The sequence below is a fragment of the Phocoena phocoena genome, chromosome 5 (assembly GCF_963924675.1).
Source record: "Phocoena phocoena chromosome 5, mPhoPho1.1, whole genome shotgun sequence".
NCBI lineage: Eukaryota > Metazoa > Chordata > Mammalia > Artiodactyla > Phocoenidae > Phocoena > Phocoena phocoena.
The window spans coordinates 416935-437997 of record NC_089223.1 but is presented as its reverse complement, the minus strand read 5'-3'; the positions used below and the strand labels follow the sequence as shown (position 1 = coordinate 437997).

Below are 21063 nucleotides of genomic sequence, written 5' to 3'. Positions count from 1 at the left end.
AATTCCTGGAGTTGTAGGAGCTCCGAGCCAGAAGGGGACGGGGGCTAAGACCAAACGTATACACCTCTTATCACAAACCACAACGTCACACCTTCCATGACGAAGAGGCAGAACATGTCATCTGGTGAGTCAATCAAGATTTAAGTAAAATGAGATAACGAACTGGTTCTGAAATATATTTGTGCGTGGGTATAAACTGCTATTCTTCTGTAAAATTTAAAAACATGTACATATTACCCTCAAATCAAGCTGAGAAACTCTTACCTTTCCGTAACATTCGGTTCTATTGGTGCTACCCAGAAGGGCTGAACAGATGGGACCCAGAGGCACTGAGAGCAGGCTTCTCCAAGGGGCGCATTAATTTACCTTCAAACAAAACCATCACAAAACCCAGCTGGTCTCCCGCCGCCTTCTTCCCACCCCACTTCCGTCCTCTTGTTTCTCACGCTCTGAGTATTCTTTCTGTGTCTTGAACATGTTTCATCGCTACGAATATCAGACGGTTTGGCTATTTGTACGTGTCTTTCACCCCTAAAATGCCGGGAGCTCGTCAGTGTCACCTCACACGTATCTGTGCATATATCCCCCCGACCCCTGCCAAGGCTGGTCTTGCCGCTGTCATTGGAGAAAAATACCATCTGGGAATGGGCGTGATGAAGAGGGACCATTCAGCTTTATCCTAACAGCAGGGAATCAAAATGAAAGCCTGTAACAGGCAAAGTGACAAGATGTATTCCAAAAATGGCACTAGTCAATCAAATGACCGACAAGACTATTCATTTCATTTTTATTGAATTAAAAACTGTCTAGAGACAAGTGGAAAAAATAACTTATTGCAGGATCTCTTACACATGAACACGGAACACTTTACACAAATATCAATGTGCTGATAGGAAATGCTAAATTTAAAGACAAACATTTTTACACAAAACTAACTGTACTATATTTTATAAAGATAGATGTTAATAAATTATCAGAGATACTGAAGGATGACAGGCTAACGAGTCCAACAGGAATGCGTTCTATGTTGGAATTAAAGTAGGTCTTCTGAACACGATGCCCTGGGTATAGTCACATTCTTGTAAGCTAAGAAAAAGGAGCTAATTTCTGGGAATAAAGGGCCAGCAGGGGCTCTGACGAACAGGAACACCCCAGCCATGCTTCCAGCTTTTTCCTTGGATGTGGTCAGAGCCCCTAATGTTTACCCCAAACTAACGCAATAGCTCATTGTGAAACAGTGCCGCTTTAACAGCTGCATGGGAGTAGTGAGACTTACAATTACACAAGGGGCACAATGCAAACGACAGCATTTTAGAGGAATTATAATTGCCACGTGATCTGAATGAATAACCCAATAGTTTAATGACAGAAATGTGCGTTCTCTATTTCTGAAGGAAAGTTAGCATAATTCAAAACGGTGAGTATTTTCTTAGCACGATATATTAATTCTTATTTGGGGAGTCTGAAAGTAAATTGCATTTTTTCCCTAAAATTCTGAATTCACTCCTTTAGAAAATGATTTCTATAATGATATACACCAACATGACAAAACTTTTTTATATGTTATAGTCATTAAAATATACATATACATATAGAGAGAGAGAGCACTGAACAGATTTGGAAAACCATGGGGGGTGTGTGTATATAGATAGAGATATAGATATAGACACATGGCCAGATACTGTTCTGTTTCATTTAATTAAATTCAACAAATATTTATTGGGTGTCTACTACTTGCAAGTCACCATGTTAGGTGATGCTTGTAGTAGATTTTAAGACATGTGAAGCTCACATCACCCACACGAAGCCAAACTTCAGATAATATACTAAACCTTGAAAATACTCACAAGCAGAGCTAAAGCTGAATAATGAATAAGGAAAGAGATAACCAGGAGAAAGGCTTGGGGAAATGGAAAAGGACCAAGGGAATGACTGCTCCCAGGCTTGGCAGGAGTCAGGGGAAGACTGGACCTCACCCCATCCTCTTCACCTCAAGGTCCAAGATTCAGTTGTCATCCTGCTTTGTTTCCTTTACAAAGTGGAAAAAATAGGGTATTAATTTTCAGTGATAATAAAGCTTGTAGGACTCCCAAAAGATTTTCGTCCTCTTTTGAAATAAAATTTGATCTGCATTCGTATCTACAGTTTTTCTCAGTCATTCCCAGCATCACGCTGGATGAGACGGAAGCACCCAAGTCAAATGAGCGATGCTGGCGGGAAGCTAATTTATCAGAACATCGGGAAGCAAGCTAGCACCAGAGATGAAAACAGTGAAGAGAAGATGAAGAGAAGTATTTTAGAACGTGGCATTCCATTCCTTTTAGAACTTCTACTCTAAACGTATTTATAACGAATGTGTACATCCAGGAAAAGACATATAGTCAAGGAGTCTCCCCCCGCCTAAAGAACCAGCGCATCAGCGGGGAACAAAGCATCAGACTTGTTCCTGATGCAACCCACTGGGAGGGGGCAAGGCTGGCAGGACCTCGGTGTCACGAGCCACCCTGGGTCACAGGACCACCGAGCGAACCCCAGAGTTCTGAGGCCCCCGAGGTGACAGCGTGGCCCTTACAAGGAGCCGGAGCGTCATGGTTAGGAAACCTCCCGTGAAGGCGGCCCTGTCTTGGCCCTGGTGGTGCCCTCACAACAGCTGAGGGCGCTGGGGAGGGCCCGGGGGCGCCCCTCACCGCCCACTCCCCAGCTGGGTCTGAGCCAGATTGTGGAGGAACAACCAAAACCAGGTCTCCTCTGTCTACTGCTTCAGTTTTAATCTCATTAGAGGACAACATCAGCCACCGTAAAGTCCCCGTTAAGAAGTCTGTATTGCTCTAACCGGCTCACTAACGGTTCAGTATCTCTGCTGCTCCACTGAAGAGTTCGCGTAAGCAAGAATTCTTTGCAAATGAAACGTGTTTTCAGTGATTATGATTTAGCTCCCATGTTTATAGTCTGTCTTAAAAAAGGAATTACACTCTGATGAGTCATACCTCTGTTCCCGTAATTTTTCTGGATAGAAACCAAACTTGCATTGGCTCTTTTTTGCCCTTCATGGACACTGGGCCTCTGTGCTCCAAATGGAATTGTGGGTCTGAATTTTCTGGTGTCATGAGACATCTAAAGGGGACAGGGAACAGGGAGAGAAGTGTGGAGTATGGCTGCACAGAGAAAATGACACACACCAAAGCTATTTAAAGGTACCTTGAGGTTTTAGTAACAATGATCATGGGAGAAACTCCCAAGATGGTGAAGAATCACTTAAATTGGAAATGACACCATCTTCTCAAATAAATAATAAATAATCTTAAGAGCAGAGGTGATAAATGTTAAAGGTAATAAAAGCACCCAGGGAATTAAAACACATGTAAAGAGACATTTTTCAAATCAGTAAATACCTAGATGTGTCTCTTACCTGTATGTATATTCAGACACATTTATTTTTCCTTTTTGTCCAGTGGTTTCTGTTCGGCTTGTGAGGTTGACAGTATTTCCAAAAAGACAATAGCGAGGCATCCTCTGTCCTATGACACCGGTGACTACCTCCCCTGTGTGAACCCCTATTGTTATCTGCAGAAATCAAAGCTCTGCCTTAATAAATTCAATACTATGAATGATTGCTTACTCTATATTAAAGAATAATGCAGTCATCATATAAAAATCGTAAGAATTCTCTAGAACTCCAAGCATATTACAGACAAAAACCCTCACAGAAATCTTTCAAGAGAAACATTCTTTTTGTCAAGTTTGAAGCTTTCAAAGATGTGAATCTGGCAACTTACATGAGACACAGGAAAAAGATTTTAAAAAATAAACCCGAAGGGACAGGGGTTTTTAATTCATCCTCATGACTTTCAGTACATGGAATAAAGAAGATTTCACACAGGTGGACAGGTTTCCCATTTCTATGGAAGAATGTAATACAATGGGTTCAATACAATATGAGTCTTTGTTTATACAGATGGCCAAAAGGCACAAGAAAAGATGCTCAACATCGCTAATTACTAGAGAAATGCAACTCAAGATTGCAACGAGGTATCACCTCACTCCAGTCAGAACAGCCATCATTAAAAAGTCTACAAATAACAAATGCTGGAGAGGGTGTGAAGAAAAGGGAACCCTCCTGCACTGGTGGTGGGAATGTAAACGGGTGCAGCCACCATGGAGAACAGTACGGAGGTTCCTTAAAAAAACTAAAAGTAGAGCTGTCATATCCAGCAACCCCACTCCTGGGCATATACCTGGAGAAAACTATAATTTGAAAAGATACATGCACCCCAGTGTTCACTGCAGCACTATTCACAATAGCCAAGACATGGAAGCAACCTAAGTGTCCACTGAAGGATGGATAAAGAAGATATGAAAAAAAAAAAAAGAAAAAAAAGAAAAAAAAAAAAAAAAAGAAGATATGGTGCATATATGCAATGGAATATTACTCAGCCATAAAAAAGAATGAAATAATGCCATCTGCAGCAACATGGATGAACCCAGACATTATCATACTCAGTGAAGGAAGTCAGACAAAGACAGATATCATGTGATATCACCTATATGTGGAATCTAAAATACGACACAGATGAACATATCTACAAAACACAAACAGATTCACAGACACAGAGAACAGATATATGGTTACCAAAGAGAAAAGGGAGAGGGAGGATAAATCAGGAGGAGTTTGGGATTAACATACACACACAACTCTATATAAAATAAATAACCAACAAGGATCTATAGTATGGCACAGGGAACTATATTCAATATCCTGTATTAAACCATAATGGAAAAGAACATGAAAAAGAATACACGTTATATATGTGTAACTGAACCACTTTTCTGTACAGTAGAAACACAACATTGTAAATTATACTTCAATTAAAAACACATTAAAAATCTTAGTCTTTGTTGTCAGGATGTTATTCCTTGTACATAATTAATGATTAGCTGGTCAAGAATATGAATCAGTTGTCTAAAAGGTCTATTACTACCATTATAATATCTGTTTTATCTACTAACCTGAACAGATTCGCCATCTACCTGGACCTGGCCGGCAATTTCCATCATGTCCAAAGCCAGGTGGCAAATGGAACGTGCATGGTGGATGCAGGGCTCTGGTAAGCCACTCACCGTCATGTACTTATCGCCGACCGTTTCCACCTGGCAGGGCACAGATGGGTCAGTACAAACACGACTGTTTCACTTGCTACCCTTACACAAAACATGTTCTTCCAATTGCTATCAATAACTTTCAACTTTCCTCCCCTGAATCTCTTAAAATTCTGATACCTTCAACTCCAACGAGAAGGAACGTCATTATTTGAAATGTACACATCTGGCACTTGGAGTCTGATTACAGGCATTATTTTTCCTCTAGTTAAGTCCCGGTTTCTCAGCTCAGATATGCTTACTACCCAGTAGAACAATTTACTACCCTGTTTCCCCTTAAAACGCTGATGGTTGGATGGGCCAAAGCTCCACTGCCCCCAGTTCAGTGATTTACCCTGGTCATTAACCACTGATTTGTATGATGTGCTCACCAAGTGTTACACTGTTCCTCGGAAAAAGACTAAAAAATAAATAGTCCTTGTGGCACTTCCATGACTCCAGATGCCTGGGGGTGGTTTAGTTCACATTCTTGCCCTTACGAAGCAATATTCCACTGACTTCATTTTTCCAATATTATATTTGTTACTGACTGAAACCAAGGGCAGAAATGCCTTATAAACCTTTCCCTTCAAGCTGATGTTATCTAGAAGCAGGTCTGAGTCCCCTTCTATGCTCCATGGCTTCTTTACTGTGCAAATCACTTTTACCTTTCAGTAAAAATGTCGCTTGCAGACCAATGACACGAATGCCATGTTTATATTACGTGTGATAAACCACCTGCACGGATTTAACATTTTATTTTAACTAGGGAATCGTCTGTTCCATTCATTTGGGTTACAAGGAAGAGAATGTTTTAGAACGAGAGGTAATTATTTAAGAAAATGGTAAATAATGAAGGCATGAGAGCTGCCCGTACCAAGCGTGCAGGGCTACAGTCAGGGAATGGTGACTGCAGTGCCTCTGGAAGCCACGGCTTGAAAATTCAGAATCATGAATGGCACTGCATTAGGACAGGACCTGGACTTGCCTTATAAACAAATGGATTTTTCCGGGAATCTGTCAGAGTGTCGAATCTGGTATACAGGTCGTTGAGGAGGTTGACAATCTTCATGGCCCCTTCCCCAGACGCATGCTTGCTGCAGAAGGCGTTGAAGCCCACGATGCCGCTGAAGAGGATGGTCACGTTGTCGTACCTCTTCGCGGGCACCGGACGCTTGTGCCTCAGCTCGTTGGCCACGGACGGAGGAAGGACAGAGTACAGCAACCTGCCCAGAGGGGTGAGGACAAAGCCACAGTGAGAGATGCTGAGAGCAGCTTCAGTGCCTCTCCGGCCCACTTCGTAGACTTCAATGCCATGTGCGCTGTGCAGGCTTGGGTTCTGACAGGACACCCGCTATTAGCCATCTTTGTAAGTCAAGTCGAGAAAATATAAATAATTGGTTTGTTTTAATCCCATAGAACATCCCCAAATCCAAACCAATTCAAAGCAAATCAAAATAAGCCAAACAAAACAGACAGACAAAACAGAGGACTGACACCGGGAAGTCGAAGTTGTCTTGCGTGGTCTTGTGTGTCGACGCTCCTGCTGGGATATTCACAGGATGAAAGAAGCCATTCAAGCACTCAGCACTGTTTGGATCCCACAAAACCAGGGATACGTTCACCTCTCAGGGATAAGCCATCTGCCTCAACGTTTGTCATCTGACGTGAAAAGCAGATTTCCCCAACAAGGACCTACTGTACAGCTCAGGGAACTCTACTCAATATCCTGTAAAAACCTCTAACAAAAAAGAATCTGAAAAAGAATATGTATATATAACGGATTCACTTTGCTGTGCACCTGAAACTAACACAACATTATAAATCAACTATACTTCAATGAAAGAAAGAAAGGAAGGAAGGAAGGAAGGGCAGATTTTTCTGTTTCATTCCTGCCTCACTCCTTCATGGAAGAAACGGATAAAGCAGGTAGAAATTGGCCTAGGCAAGAAAAGATCCTACTTCCGTTGACAATTCTGAGACCACGCTGACGGGACCAGGGGCCCTGGGGAGCAGGGAGAGTGGTGAGCACACGGGAGGGGGGAGAGCTGAGCAGAGAGGCGGAAGCACGCAGACCTGCGGTTCCTTGACGTGATGGTGCACGGGAGGAGCCACCACCTCCGAGCCGCTTCCTCCCCAAGCCAGACGGCACCGGGGCCAAGGTTAAGGCGCAGAGGTGTCATTTTTTCGCTGCCTTTAGTGGAATTTATTCAGTGTTTCACTTTTCACTTTCAAACAGAGAACATTTTATACAACATTTTAAAGCTGTATTTGAATATTAAATGTGACCAGTACAACTACTTCATTTCAACAAAAATTCCTAGTAAATGTTTATAATTAAATCACCTTGAAAACCAAACACCAACGAAGATGGAAACCTTGGTGGTTTTCTAATATAACAGCCAGAGCAGGGTCCGAGTAACTCAGACTTACAAATGCAGGTGACTGTGAGCCTTGGTGCTAAGTGCTATCTCACAAGCTCCATAAAATGTGTTACTTTTCATGGTGGAAGCTGTACCACAGATGATAAATACACATTTTGAGTTGTTTCTCGAGCAGCAGGAGGAATTTGACTGGCCCACCTCATCCCACATACTTTTGGAAATTTGCCAAATACCTGGAACGCTTAAGGGGTTCCCTTCAGGGCCGTGAGGAAAGTAAAGTGGTGTCGAAGAAACTAGTTTTCAGCTTCATTATACAAAGTAGGAGAAGGGCAGGAAGAAGCTAGGGATGACGACAGACATTTACGTGGATTCTCTGTCCATCTAAGCTGCCAATAAACAGTTAATTGATGTGTTTACCTGTGGGCACAGCATCCAACCATAGGCAACACACACACACATCAATGCAAGAAAAGGACAGGAAGTGGTGCTGTTACCAACCCTATGGTGTCAAGTAGAGTGACACAGTTCTTACACGAAGGAAGATGAGGTCAATTCTCCAAGACAGCTTCCTATTATACAAACGTTAAAAATGAACACGCAAGACCACCGGAAAAATTCTCTTACGAAAGTCAGTGATTGCATGCTTTTAATTGATTTTAATTAATATACTCAAGCAAGGCCAAGCAGTATGCACGATGTGTATTTGTTTAAATGAATTACTTGAAAACGAAACATTATCTTCATAATTTAATCCACCATTCATAGAAAAATAACAGTTTTGTGTTTTGATACCTTTGTTCATGTATCAAATTACAGATGCAACTGCTGTCATCACAGATGACACTACAGTCTGTCAGACTCACACCTGCCGAACTCAAAAATAATTTGGAGTCCAAGAACAGAAGGCTTTTAAAATATAATGGCCAAATCTAAGTTCAGTGTTCTGTGTCCCCCAGCACCTGGGCAGCCCTGGCACCTAGAGGAGGCTCGGTACACCTCTTGTGTGAAGAAGCCGATGAACGGGTAGCTGGACTTGAAATATGCACTTGAATTCTTCTTCTAATGATTTCCAGAGACGTGCTTTAGCGTACATTCTTCCAGCGCGGTTTGTAAAATCACTATCAGGACTGACTGATTTCTGTGTGCATAACTTCTGTTGAAGTGATGTGTTAGAGTTTTACCTAGGACTCCAGACCTACGGCAGGTCCCGCGCCTCGGAGTCTTGTTATAGGGAAGAACCTCTGTGTTCTATGACAAGCTAATCGCTAACGGCGTGTTGCTTATCAGATTAAATTGTACACGATGGCCCATCTCTGGGAACCCTGCTCCCCAGGTCATGAGCCTTAAGCTAAATACCTTTGTTTAGCTCCCAGGAAACAGCCTAACCAGGTTCACCCAGACGCTGCCAGGAACCAGGATGTGCTTAGCTTTAGCCCCGCCCCTTTGGCGGGTCCCACCCGCCTTTGGCTTTAGCCCCGCCCCTTTGGCTGGTCCCACCCCCTTCGGCTGGTCCTGCCCCTTTTAGTACAAAAGGAGCGCGAGAATTCTAACTAAGGCCAGATGGTCGTTTGGGACACGAGCCCGCCATCTTCTGGGTCTGCCGTCTTTCCGACTACGATCGCTGTTCCTTGCCCCAGCAACCTGTGTCTGGATTTACGGGCCTGCTGCGCAGCGAGCAGCCTGACGGTCAGTCTTAACTACGGCAGGGCCACCGGCTACCACGCAGGCCAGCCCTGCCAGCCCTGCCCGCCCTCTTTAAGCACAGGGCACGTGCTTACGTGTCTGTCTTCTTCTTTTCATCCTCCAGGGCACGCAGTGTGAGCTGCAGCCTGTCCGTGAGGATTTCCAGCTCCTGGGTCAGCTTGTACTCCTCTCGGAACTGCTCCCCCAGCAGCACGAGGTCCCGCGTGGCGTCGTGCAGGGGGATGTCGCTCAGGTACAGCCCTCGCCGGGTCAGGTCGTCCAGGTTCATGACACTGTCACAGGGAGAAGGAGGCACTGTCAGTCCCCAGGGTCCCCACGGTAACACTGCCCTGGCTCCTGTCCAGGAGTCTAATCCCGCCGCCTGCCATTCAGCAGGTCAGGCGGAAGAAAATTTGGAGAAAAGCGAGAGGAATGTGCTTCATTCTTCTCAATATTTAAACATGTCAAAAGAGCAGTGAACTTGACATGCAGTTTTGCCAAATGGCACTTTCTAACGCCATCAGCCTAAATTAAAAGATAATGTGAAAAACTGCCCTACGAAACCCGCTCGGGTTTTGAACACAAGTCTGTTACTTATTATTGCCACAGTTTTCCCTCATTATGAAGAGATGAAGAAAAAGTTATCTTTCCTCTCTTTAACAAGGATAACAGTGTTTCTTCTGAGAAGCTAGTTCATTGTTGCCTTAGGGGTTCTATGACGTAACCAGGTATCTTCTCTTTCACAGACAATGATGAAAGGTTTACAACCTGATTTATGACCCATCTTCAACATGACTTCTCTGTACTCATGACTTTCTAACATGCACTTTCTATTCTACTCTTATTTCTGGCTCTAATTTCTTCTACTACTCTTATTTTCTTTGACAAATTTTCTCATTTATTTGAAACAGTATTTGCTCTTGCTGAATTCGATGCATCTTCGTAACTTAAGTCATTCTTAGAACAACGTGATATTTACTGATTCGGTGAAGATCTACCAGTAAAAAGTTGACTTTTAAAAAAATTTAGTATTTGGTTAAAATGTCTGAAGGGTACATTCTTGGTTTGAATTCTTTAAATGCAAAGTAATTATTTCTAGTTGTGCATAATAATTTCTCTAAAATGACATAACTGTGTTGAGACTTTACTAAAGAAATTGGGATTAATAAAATGTTTCCCTGCGATATATTCTCAGCAGAAATGTCCATAAATCAAAGCAAAAATTAGCATGCTAATAAAGAAAAATAAAATGATCAGTTTACTATTGACACACACCCTTCAGGAAAGAGGCCAGATCATCCACCAAATGGTTTACAAGACCTGCCAGTGAGCAGAGGAAAAATGACTATAACTGTAAAATGAAAATGAAGGGTTAAAATGCTCATACTGAGTGAGAAAACTTAATTTATGTCTCATTGTTCTCAAAACATATTTATTATTATTTTAATGAGCTATTTTTTTCCCTGTTTTTTTCTTAACATCTTTATGGGAATATAATTGTTTTACAATGGTGTGTTAGTTTCTGCTGTATAACAAAGGGAATCAGTTATATGTATACTTATATCCCCATATCCCCTCCCTCTTACATCTCCCTCCCACCCTCTCTACCCCACCCCTCTATGTAGACCTCTAGGTGGTCACAAAGCACCGAGCTGATCTCCCTGTGCTATGTGGCTGCTTCCCACTAGCTATCTATTTTACATTTGGTAGTGTATGTATGTCCGTGCCACTCTCTCACTTCGTCCCAGCTTACCTTCCCCCTCCCTGTGTCCTCAAGTCCATTCTCTACATCTGCGTCTTTATTCCTGTCCTGCCCCTGGGTTCTTCAGAACCATTTTGTTTTTTTTTTAGATTCCATATATATGTGTTTTCATACGGTATTTGTTTTTCTCTTTCTGACTTCACTCTGTATGACAGACTCTAGGTCCATCCACCTCAATAACTCAATTTCATTTATTTTTATGGCTGAGTAATATTCCATTGTATGTACGTGCCACATCTTCTTTATCCATCTGTTTGTTGATGGACATTTAAGTTGCTTCAATGTCCTGGCTATTGTAAATAGAGCTGCAATGAACACTGTTGTACATGACTCTTGGAATTATGGTTTTCTCAGGGTATATGCCCAGCAGTGGAATTGCTGGGTCATATGGTAGTTCTATTTTTAGTTTCTTAAGGAACCTCAATACTGTTCTCCATAGTGGCTGTATCAATTTACACTCCCACTAACAGTGCAGGAGGGTTCCCTTTTCTCCACACCCTCTCCAGCATTTGTTTGTACATTTTTTGATGATGGCCATTCTGACTGGTGTGAGGTTATATACCTCATTGTAGTTTTGATTTGCATTTCTCTAATGATTAGTGATGTTGAGCATCCTCTCATGTGTTTGTTGGCGATCTGTATCTTCTTTGGAGAAATGTCTATTTAGGTCTCTGCCCATTTTTGGATCGGGTTGTTTGTTTTTTTGATATTGAGCTGCATGAGCTGCTTGTAAATTTTGGAGGTTAATCCCTTGTCAGTTGCTTCATTTGCAAATATTTTCTCCCATTCTGAGGGGCTGTCTTCTAGTCTTGTTTATGGTTTCCTTTGCTATGCAAATGCTTTTAAGTTTCATTAGGTCCCATTTGTTTATTTTTGTCTCCATTTCCATTTCTCTAGGATCAAAAAGGATCTTGCTGTGATTTATGTCATAGAGTGTTCTGCATATGTTTTCCTCTCAGAGTTTTATACTGTCTGGTCCTACATTTAGGTCTCTAATCCATTTGGAGTTTACTTTTGTGTATGGTGTTAGGAAGTGTTCTCATTTCATTCTTTTATATGTAGCTGTCCAGGTTTCCCAGCACCACTTATTGAAGAGGCTATTTTTTCTCCACTGTATACTCCTGCCCCCTTTATCAATGATAAGGTGACCATATGTGCGTGGGTTTATCTCTGGGCTTTCTATCTTGTTCCATTGATCTATATTTCTGTTTTTGTGCCAGTAACTGTTTTCCTCTTGGGGTTATTTATTTTGTAAGTAAAACTGCTTTCAGTTGATCTCATTTCGTGTGAGTACTGGTTTCTCTATACACATGAGCAGGTCCCATACGACAACGGGTGAGTGTGTCACTATGTAGCCAATTTCTACATATGGTGATTAGCAAGTAGACTCTAAATTTCCTGCTTCTATTTCCAAAGAAACCTTTCTCTCCATGAGTAGAAACTGTCCTTATTGAGAAGCTGTCATTCTACTGATGCTCAACTTGGAAAGAGGCAGAAGGAAGAACACTTATTTATAGCAGTTGAAGATATATAGTTAGATCAATGGAGTTTATTAATAAAAAATATAAAGAGTTTATATTCCCTAATTTTGTCTCTTTTATTTTCGTAATATATATTCTCAGGGGAAAAACCTATCATTAGTCTTATAGAGTCTTTAATACCATATTAATAATTTCCAAGGAAGGTGTTACAAAATTCATTTGATTTTTCAGAAATTTTAAGACAGTATCTTTAAATGAAAAGTGATCAATTGGACTTTAAACTCCAATTTTTAATCAACAGCCCACCAAAACATCCTTTCTTGAGTGTTACTAAATAATGTGCATACATTTTGCCTGCACAAAGTTATAAATACACAAAATATCACCTAACAACAAGTTCTATAGTTATCTATGTCTCCTGCTCTCAAGTAAATTTATATATGTGTTTCTTTCTGAATTCCCACGCATCTTCTAGTAGAATGCTTGTCGCGATGGGAAAATACCAACCTACAGTTTTACTTCCCTCTAATGTTTATTATATCTATTTTTAAAATTAATTAATTTATTTATTTGTTTTTGGCTGCGTTGGGTCTTCGTTGCTGTGCGTGGGCTTTCTCTAGTTGTGGCGAGCAGGGGCTGCTCTTCGTTGCAGTGCGCGGGCTTCTCATTGCGGTGGCTTCTCTTGTTGTGGAGCATGGGCTCTAGGCGCGTGGACTTCAGTAGTTGTGGCACGTGGGCTCAGTAGCTGTGGCTCACAGGCTCTAGAGCACAGGCTCAGCAGTAGTGGCTCACGCGCTTAGCTGCTCTGCGGCATGTGGGATCTTCCCGGACCAGGGCTCGAACCCATGTCCCCTGCATTGGCAGGCAGATTCTTAACCACTGCGCCACCAGGGAAGTCCTGATGTTTATTATAAATAACGTTATTTACATAAATGTCAACTTAAAACTATATTTTGAATAGTATATCTCAGTTAAAGTAGTGAAATAGTTTTAATATAAAATAGCTTACATCCAGAAATCATTAGAAAAGTAATTTCTTGGTGCCAAATATAACCATGTATTTCTGCCATCGCATTACATGCTTTATAGGTTTGCTTATGGACATATGATGTGTCTTTGGAAGGTACAAAGCTACAGAGTTAGCTACCTTCAGATTAGGTATCCCCTGATCTAATGGCATAAACACTCAGCAAATTGACTAAGATACGGCAAACAAAACAGAAGACATGACTGCTTCCGAATTTATTGCAAATGTTCAATGAAGTTATCCTTGTTATAGAGAGGCGTATAAGAAGAGTTGTGAAGTCTAAGCATACTTTGTAGAAACAACTGAATAGAAAGATATTAGACTCCTTCATTAGCGTCAGATGGGTACTTCTATCTATTATAATTCACCTCGAAGTGATTACCTTGGTGAGCACAGGAAAAGTATGCTGTCTGCTTCAGGTAAGTAGATCATCTGGCCCTTGAGCCGTAAGCAGCTGATCTCAGTGCCCGTCAGTTCATCCTCACACTCTGATTTCTCTACATCCAACAACCCTTCCTGGAAAAGGCAAGACACAACCGTCCACTCATGCCTTTGTCTCTACCTAACGACTCAGCCGAGAAGGACACGGAGACCTCATTCCCACCAAACCGTAAGGGAGGACATCGGCCCAGGTAGAACAGGAGAGGCGTTTCACCAGAGTCCGCCAGGTAACAAGCAGACAGCCTTACATCACTGCAGAAAAGCCAACTGACTGTTTCCTTCGAACCCAGAAAGACAGTAGCTGTGCTGTTTTCACATCTTTATGGAAAGCTGCAGTGAGTCTTATTTCTGATTTTCCACCATGGCCACAGCACGTAATCCCAGGCTCTAGCAAAGACCAGACCCAGTGTCCCCGTGCCCACCCCTACATGCACAGAGCAGCTGGAAGCAGCTGCTTCCAAATACAGGATGTAGGTACGGGGAAGACCTTTGTAGGTGGAGGGTGGAAGGGAGGATGAGCTTTGTCCTCTGGAACACTCTGGCTACACCAGCCCCAAGAACAGAAACTACGAGATCTGGGTACCACTAACTATGAACTGGATGAAAATGTTATCACTTGTATTTCCCCACAAAAATGCCCTGAAGAATAACAGACAATCTAGGGAACAACAAACCAGCGGCTTTGGGTGAAGTTTAAAAAATCTTTATTAGTTCCCCAGATTTCTAAAATAGGAGTCTGTAGCTGTATATTGAGTAAAAGGTGTTGGTTTCATGGTGTGCACCCGGGCAGCCTGGGCGAGGCCTTCTCCAAACTCTCACGCATTTATTCTAACCAGAGGAGAGGGTCCCACTTCCCTACGGGCAACCCCCAAATCAGCACCGTTGCCTTTGAAATGGGACTCCCTTTGGGCTCTGGTGTTTCTCTCTCTACACCTTCTGCATCTCACAGAATGTTTTTACAGCTAATTATCCCTGTGGAACACTTCTAATCTGTAACAGACCTTACTTCCTCACATGTACTGAAATAATATCTCAATTACCTTGCTTCTCAATACGAAGACCGTATTGATGTGTGAGAGGATCCCATGGAAACTGATGTCAATATGAGGACGGACCAGGGAGAAGACAGACAGGAGGCTGCAGGTCCCAGGCTGGAGCTAAAATGCAGATGAAAAGAAAAGGATACTTAGTCAATAATTCTTATGACCTGATAGTAGTTATTAGATCAGACCAGCTCAACAGCACTTAAACATAGAAAATCGTAATTATTTTGTAGGAAAGTGACCTCAACTGTGGACTCACACCATCATCTAAGCAGCTTGGCAACTAAAGGAACATCCAGTAGTTGCCTGAACGTGAAACCTAACGTGCAATCAGGGGATGAATATTCAAATATAAGCTAATCTAAACAAGAGGAGAATTTTTGAAGAAAAAAGAATGGAACTTAGCTTTTAAATTGTAGCATGAGGTGTTAGATGTCCGCGGCCTAAAATGAAATTTAAATAGCAAAACCACCCATGACACTCATAATTTATCGGGAGACGGCTAATTACCAATAAAAGGGAAAGTGGGTGACTGCTTACACTAAGTGTAGCCTCACAGTACAACAAGGGGAAAGCAGGCCAAGTGGGACGTGACACGGTCAAGGTCATCAATGGAGGAGAGGCAGAGGCAGCGTAACAGCCCGGTCCACACATGGTTCTGCCTCCAGATTTACGGGTTCATGCCAGATCCCATGGGAGTTCATCCTGAATTAAGAGTCCTTAATTACAGGCAAAAAGTATCTCTAGACACATGTCATGTGCAATTCCAAAAGTCAGAAACGGAGAGAAAAGAAAAAGTAGGAAGAGAGGACTTGACAACAGGTCTGAATAAGAAGATAATATAACAATAATAATAATACAAGTCAAACGTACATTCCTGGCATCACCCAACTGCTGTCCTTTGATGCTTTTTCTACTAAACCCCACGGTAACCTCTATCGCTTTCCTCTTTGGTGTATTTTAAATTCCTTCCTTTTCCCTGCAAATGTCAGTGGTTGATTTTGAAAGTTATTTTCAGACAGTAGATATTCAGTGACTGTTTGCTCCATGTTGAATAAATTAAGTGAAAACTGATTGTTACTGGAAAGTTACTCACTTCCTCATTAAAACAAGTACACTATTCCCACAGAATTCTCCCACTGCCCTTGTGATTAAAACCGAAAAAAATAAGTAGCTGTCCTAGGCAAAGCTGCAGTATGCTGAAACATACTTAGTGTGTAGTTACGGAACTTCTGTGACGTACAGTGTGCTCCACGTTACCTGATACATAAGCAAAGGGTTAAAGGTACGAATGGTCACCTGTAACGACAGTGTCTTTGTGGCCTTTTGTCTCAGGCCCCAAGGGAGTGTGATGTACTCTTACCTGGGGAAGGACTCTGTAGATGGCATTGCCACACTGAGTGACCACGAGATCCCGGTTGAATATGATGTGAAAGGGAAAAGCTTTGCAGAAGGTATATGGGCTGATGCGTGATTCCTGGGTACCATTTTCTTCAAATCTGTCAAGATCTTCATAAAAATCCTCTTCTTTTGACTCTTTCTCTTCAATCAAAAATTGAGTGTGATCACATTCTTCGTTTCTTTGCTGAATAACCTGGATGCCAAAAGGGGAAACGGTGTTAACTGTCTGCATTTAGTTACAATACCTAAGAAACTGCTGATGAGAACTTCACTGAGCAGGCCAATTTTAAAAATTCAATATATGCAAACACTATACACGCCTAACATAGAAAACTACTGCTGGACATTGATTTATGAAATCTGAAGACTGACTAAGTAAATTCACAGAAAGATAGCACATCTGGTACGAGTACCCTAGTGGTCCATGCAGCCTCTTTGGTAGAATTTGGGGGAAAGCACCCCCTTGTCCTGGTGGGCTCAGCACCCCTCAGCCAGGCACACGTACAGCAGACGCCCTACACATCATACAGAGTGGTATGTTTAATATGATCAAAAATGACACGCACAAACAGGGAAATGAAACGACAGAAATACGTATTTAATATGCCATGTCATTTTTTTAATCCATCAATCTGCAAGTATATAAAAATTACAGTACCAAATGAGGTAGGATACAGAAGAAGAGTCATTTCACATGCCACTAATGGGGGTATTTTGACTAATCTTTCTGAAGAACAGATCGACAAAATGCATAAAAATCCCCCCTCCCCAAATTACCTTTTTTGATTTAATTCCAAATCTAGGACTTTATTCTATGGGAGTAATCATGATCACGAGCGAAGCTCTCTAAAGAATAACTACGTTTCTAAATATTATTCACAGGCAAACAAATGATTAAGCTTTAAAAAAGATTTTTCCTTTCGAGTTTAAGAAACTTCAACCAACACATCCTCTTATAAAGGGAAAAAAACATATCTCAAATTGCGGCCAGATCAAAATGGGAAACAGCTGAATGAATATTTCTTCAGTTGCAGCTAAATGAAGGCAAAACATTGCTCTTTTTCACTTTTTTCCTTAGTTCACTGCAGCCAACTCTGACACTTAAGAACAAATCTCAATCAATATGGACGTTATTGTATATGTTTTCCCAAATGTAGTTTCACGGTGAGATCAGGATATTACTACTAAACCTGTCACACTAACCTACTACACTGCTGAAAGATTAGCATTCTTATTTATGATTGGAAAATTCTGCCCCATGAAGATTAATTTCCCTAAAGTCTCATAAAGAAAACAAAACAAAATTTGGATGTTCTGCTGTGTTTCCATTTCAGCTAGAAGAACTGACTTATATGCAACCTAAATTTACTAATGAATTCCTCAATTATACCCTTTTGCCTTGGTTAAATCAGTGAAATGAACAGCTTTTCTGATCATGTTTTTAACCTCTCCTTCGTATATCACCTTCATGACATGGTCTAATATTCCTGAAGTAGTTAAATTGTCTGGTAGCTCTGGACCTATTAAACTTAGGGATTCAACATAAGAATACCTCAGGAAATTAAAACAGTGCCTTTGAAAAACATTAAATATACCAAATATAATTACCAAATGCAAATATTTCAGACATCTATATTGGAATACTTGAATAAATGAAGGTCACAAGACAACCCACACTGTGTAAGTGGGATGTATAAAGTGAACCCCATAATTATACAGAGCGCTACTGCTGTCAACCTCCCATACCAAAGGCTCTAATAACCATGGCAACTGCGGTTTCCAAGGGTGCCCAGTTTATGCTGCTTTCCTGAAGTTTCTATGCCCTTACTTCTTGCTCAGCATGGCTACGTAATGAACAAACCAAGAGCAGACCCAGTGTTTACAATCCCCGTGATACAGGCTCATGTACTATAAGTGAAGTGTTAGTTCGGTGTCAGGATCCAGAGCTGGAAATGAAAGGCGTATACAATTTTAATTGAATTCCAGTGAGATTCCTAATCACGGGTGAATTTCAATCCTTGACCCAAGTTTTTAAATGTCTCTGGATCTGATAATGTTACGCTATCCATACTCCCACTTTCTAGTTGTAGAGAAACTAAGGATGCACCTGGGGATCACGTAAAAAATGACACCAACTCTAGAAAGTAAAAACACCCGTGAAATCTCATGTGACATTACTAGATTAAATATACCGCATACTTTTCTAAATTAATCAATTTAAATGTTACAATTTCTATTTGTGTAATACTGTACTTAAAGTGTGGGCTTCCCACACATGTTAGAATGTAACTATAGATCTAAGAAAGCACTGCCTATTAGATTTTCCATAAAGAAAGCAAACCGAAATAGGGTACCCTCGGCCCACTTTTCTCAAACCTAGGGCCACTGAAGAATGTCTCTTGGGGCTGAGCACACAAAACACAGCTCCCTGGGAGCGACTCTGGATTAGACATAAGGAAAAATGATGGCTCCCTGGGAGCGACTCTGGAATAGAAATAAGGAAAAATGATGGCTCCCTTCATTGCACAGCTATTGTATCAATACCTTGAAATGATCACTCAAAACTGACAGTGTGAATTATCAACAGCAACACATTTTTTAAAGTCTGAGACCAGTTTCTTTTACCAAGTGATCTAATTTAAAAAAAAAAAAAAAAAAAAGCAAAGGTTTTAGCCCACAAAAATGAAATATTCAAACCACATTTCAGGGACAGACCAAAAAATACACACACACACACAAACCCAGTAAAATAATACTTCATCTCATATTATTTTAGAATATGTCCATGTTACAGGGTTTTTTTTTGTATTCTGAAGGCCACAGCTCAGCCAGACAAAGGTCCTCCTGCTTCCCAGCTAGTGTGAGCTCACAGGAAATGCAAATTAAATTTCCCGTTGCCTTGAGCAATATATATAATTAGAAAGAAAAATCTGTTCCCACAAGGAAAAACTACCCTGTGTATGCATTCCAAGCCAAATATAGAAGACTGCCAGTGTTACGGCTGGTACTACCCCTGCTGAGCGCCAGTAGCAGCGCTGACCAGGGGCACGTTCGGAGCACCTTTCTAACACCCCGCATGTCACGTGTGCCCAGAAGAGCCCCAGGTACTGACCATTACCTTCATGTCTATTTCAGTGTCGTGGATCTGCTGAGCTACCGTCTTAATGATCCCGATGACAATGTCCTGCAGGCCTTCCCTCTCTGAGTAGTAGTGCAGGATAAGCCCTTTGCCCTTCTCTGCATCAGTGCACCTAAAGGAAGGTGCCCGCATACCCGGGTAGATGGTAGCAAGGTGGTCGTGCAGGGCATCGAGGTTCTGCAAGGAAGAGGACAGAGTGATGAGTAGGTCCTGCTCCCATGCGGCAGCTGCCCTCGGGAGAGAAGGCTGAGGAAGCAGACTCAGGTCTGAGCTCAGGTGCCCACGGGCCATGCGAACTTGCACAGGGCACAGCCTTCCCTGCTGCATCCAGATGTCGGTAAGGCAAGAACCACGGAGAACTTGAAACTAAGGTGATGAAATTAAGAACATCTGTGTGAATGGATGAAGAAGATGTGGTGTACACACACACACACACACACACACACGTCACGTATATATATATGATGGAATACTACTCAGACATAAAAGAGCATGAAATAATGCCATTTGCAGCAACATGGATGGACCTAGAGATGATCACACAAAATGAAGTACATCAAAGACAAATACCATATGACATCACTTATATGTGGAATTTAAAATATGACACAAAAGAACGTATCTACGAAAGAGAAACAGGCTTACAGACAGAAAGAACAGACTTGTGGTTGCCAAGGCGGGGCGGGGGGGAATGCACTGGGAGTTCGGGGTCAGCAGATGCAAACTACTGTGTACAGGACAGATAAACAACAAGGTCCTACTGTAGAGCACAGGGAACTGTATTCAATATCCTGTAATAAACCATAGTGGAAAAGAATATGAGGACTTCCCTGGTGGTGCAGTGGTTAAGAATCCGCCTGCCACTGCAGGGGACACGGGTTGGAGCCCTGGTCCAGGAAGATCCCACATGCCACAGAGCAACTAGGCCCATGTGCCACAACTACTGAAGCCTGCGTGCCTAGAGCCCGTGCTCTGCAACAAGAGAAGCCACCGCAATGAGAAGCCCGTGCACCGCAACGAAGAGCAGCCCCCGCTCACCGCAACCAGAGAAAGCCCGCATGCAGCAATGAAGACCCAACGCAGCCAAAAATAAACAAAATTTAAATAAATAAATAATAAACCTTTGCATTAAAAAAGGAATATGAAAAAGAATGTGTATATATATGATAACTGAATCACTTTGCTGTACAGCAGAAATTTAATTTCCATAAATTAAATTTAAACTTAATTTAAATTTAATTTATTTCCATAAATTAAAAAAAAAGAAAAACATCTGTGACTGCTACCAGTGGAAATATTTTAAAGAAGGTAAACAAACAAGGGGGTGTAAAACGGATACCTGAAGCAGAAAAAAGAAACACAGTTATGAGCTAAGACAAAGGTATGCATATTTACAAGAGTTTGGGGCAGTTGTATATTTGTTATGATAACCAGCATGGAATGCCCAAAGTGATCACGTGTTACACTTTGTTTCCACTACAATCCTAAAACTTGACTATTAATTCAAAAACTACATCAGAGTTATAAGCATATGAAAATATAAGCATACTCTTTGTGAAATAATAT

The 21063-nt window shown here is 41.6% G+C and overlaps 1 protein-coding gene across 3 annotated transcripts in view; it reads right to left on the bottom strand.

Moving 5' to 3' along the window:
- Positions 1 to 768: 768 nt before the first annotated feature.
- The window catches only part of GUCY1B1 (guanylate cyclase 1 soluble subunit beta 1), a 47389-nt gene continuing 27094 nt past the window's right edge, over positions 769 to 21063 (bottom strand). The window contains exons 5-14 of one of the 3 annotated variants that reach the window (XM_065878336.1): positions 19477 to 19674; positions 16321 to 16551; positions 14955 to 15071; positions 13856 to 13989; positions 9299 to 9496; positions 6125 to 6362; positions 5008 to 5148; positions 3410 to 3564; positions 2988 to 3114; positions 769 to 2029 (exon numbers count right to left, since the gene is read on the bottom strand). In XM_065878336.1, coding sequence (XP_065734408.1) covers positions 2006 to 2029; positions 2988 to 3114; positions 3410 to 3564; positions 5008 to 5148; positions 6125 to 6362; positions 9299 to 9496; positions 13856 to 13989; positions 14955 to 15071; positions 16321 to 16551; positions 19477 to 19674 — 1563 coding nt within the window. In that variant the 3' untranslated portion in view covers positions 769 to 2005. The remainder of the gene's footprint in view (positions 2030 to 2987; positions 3115 to 3409; positions 3565 to 5007; positions 5149 to 6124; positions 6363 to 9298; positions 9497 to 13855; positions 13990 to 14954; positions 15072 to 16320; positions 16552 to 19476; positions 19675 to 21063) is intronic. The other 2 variants (XM_065878339.1, XM_065878338.1) reach the window with 2 other exon arrangements.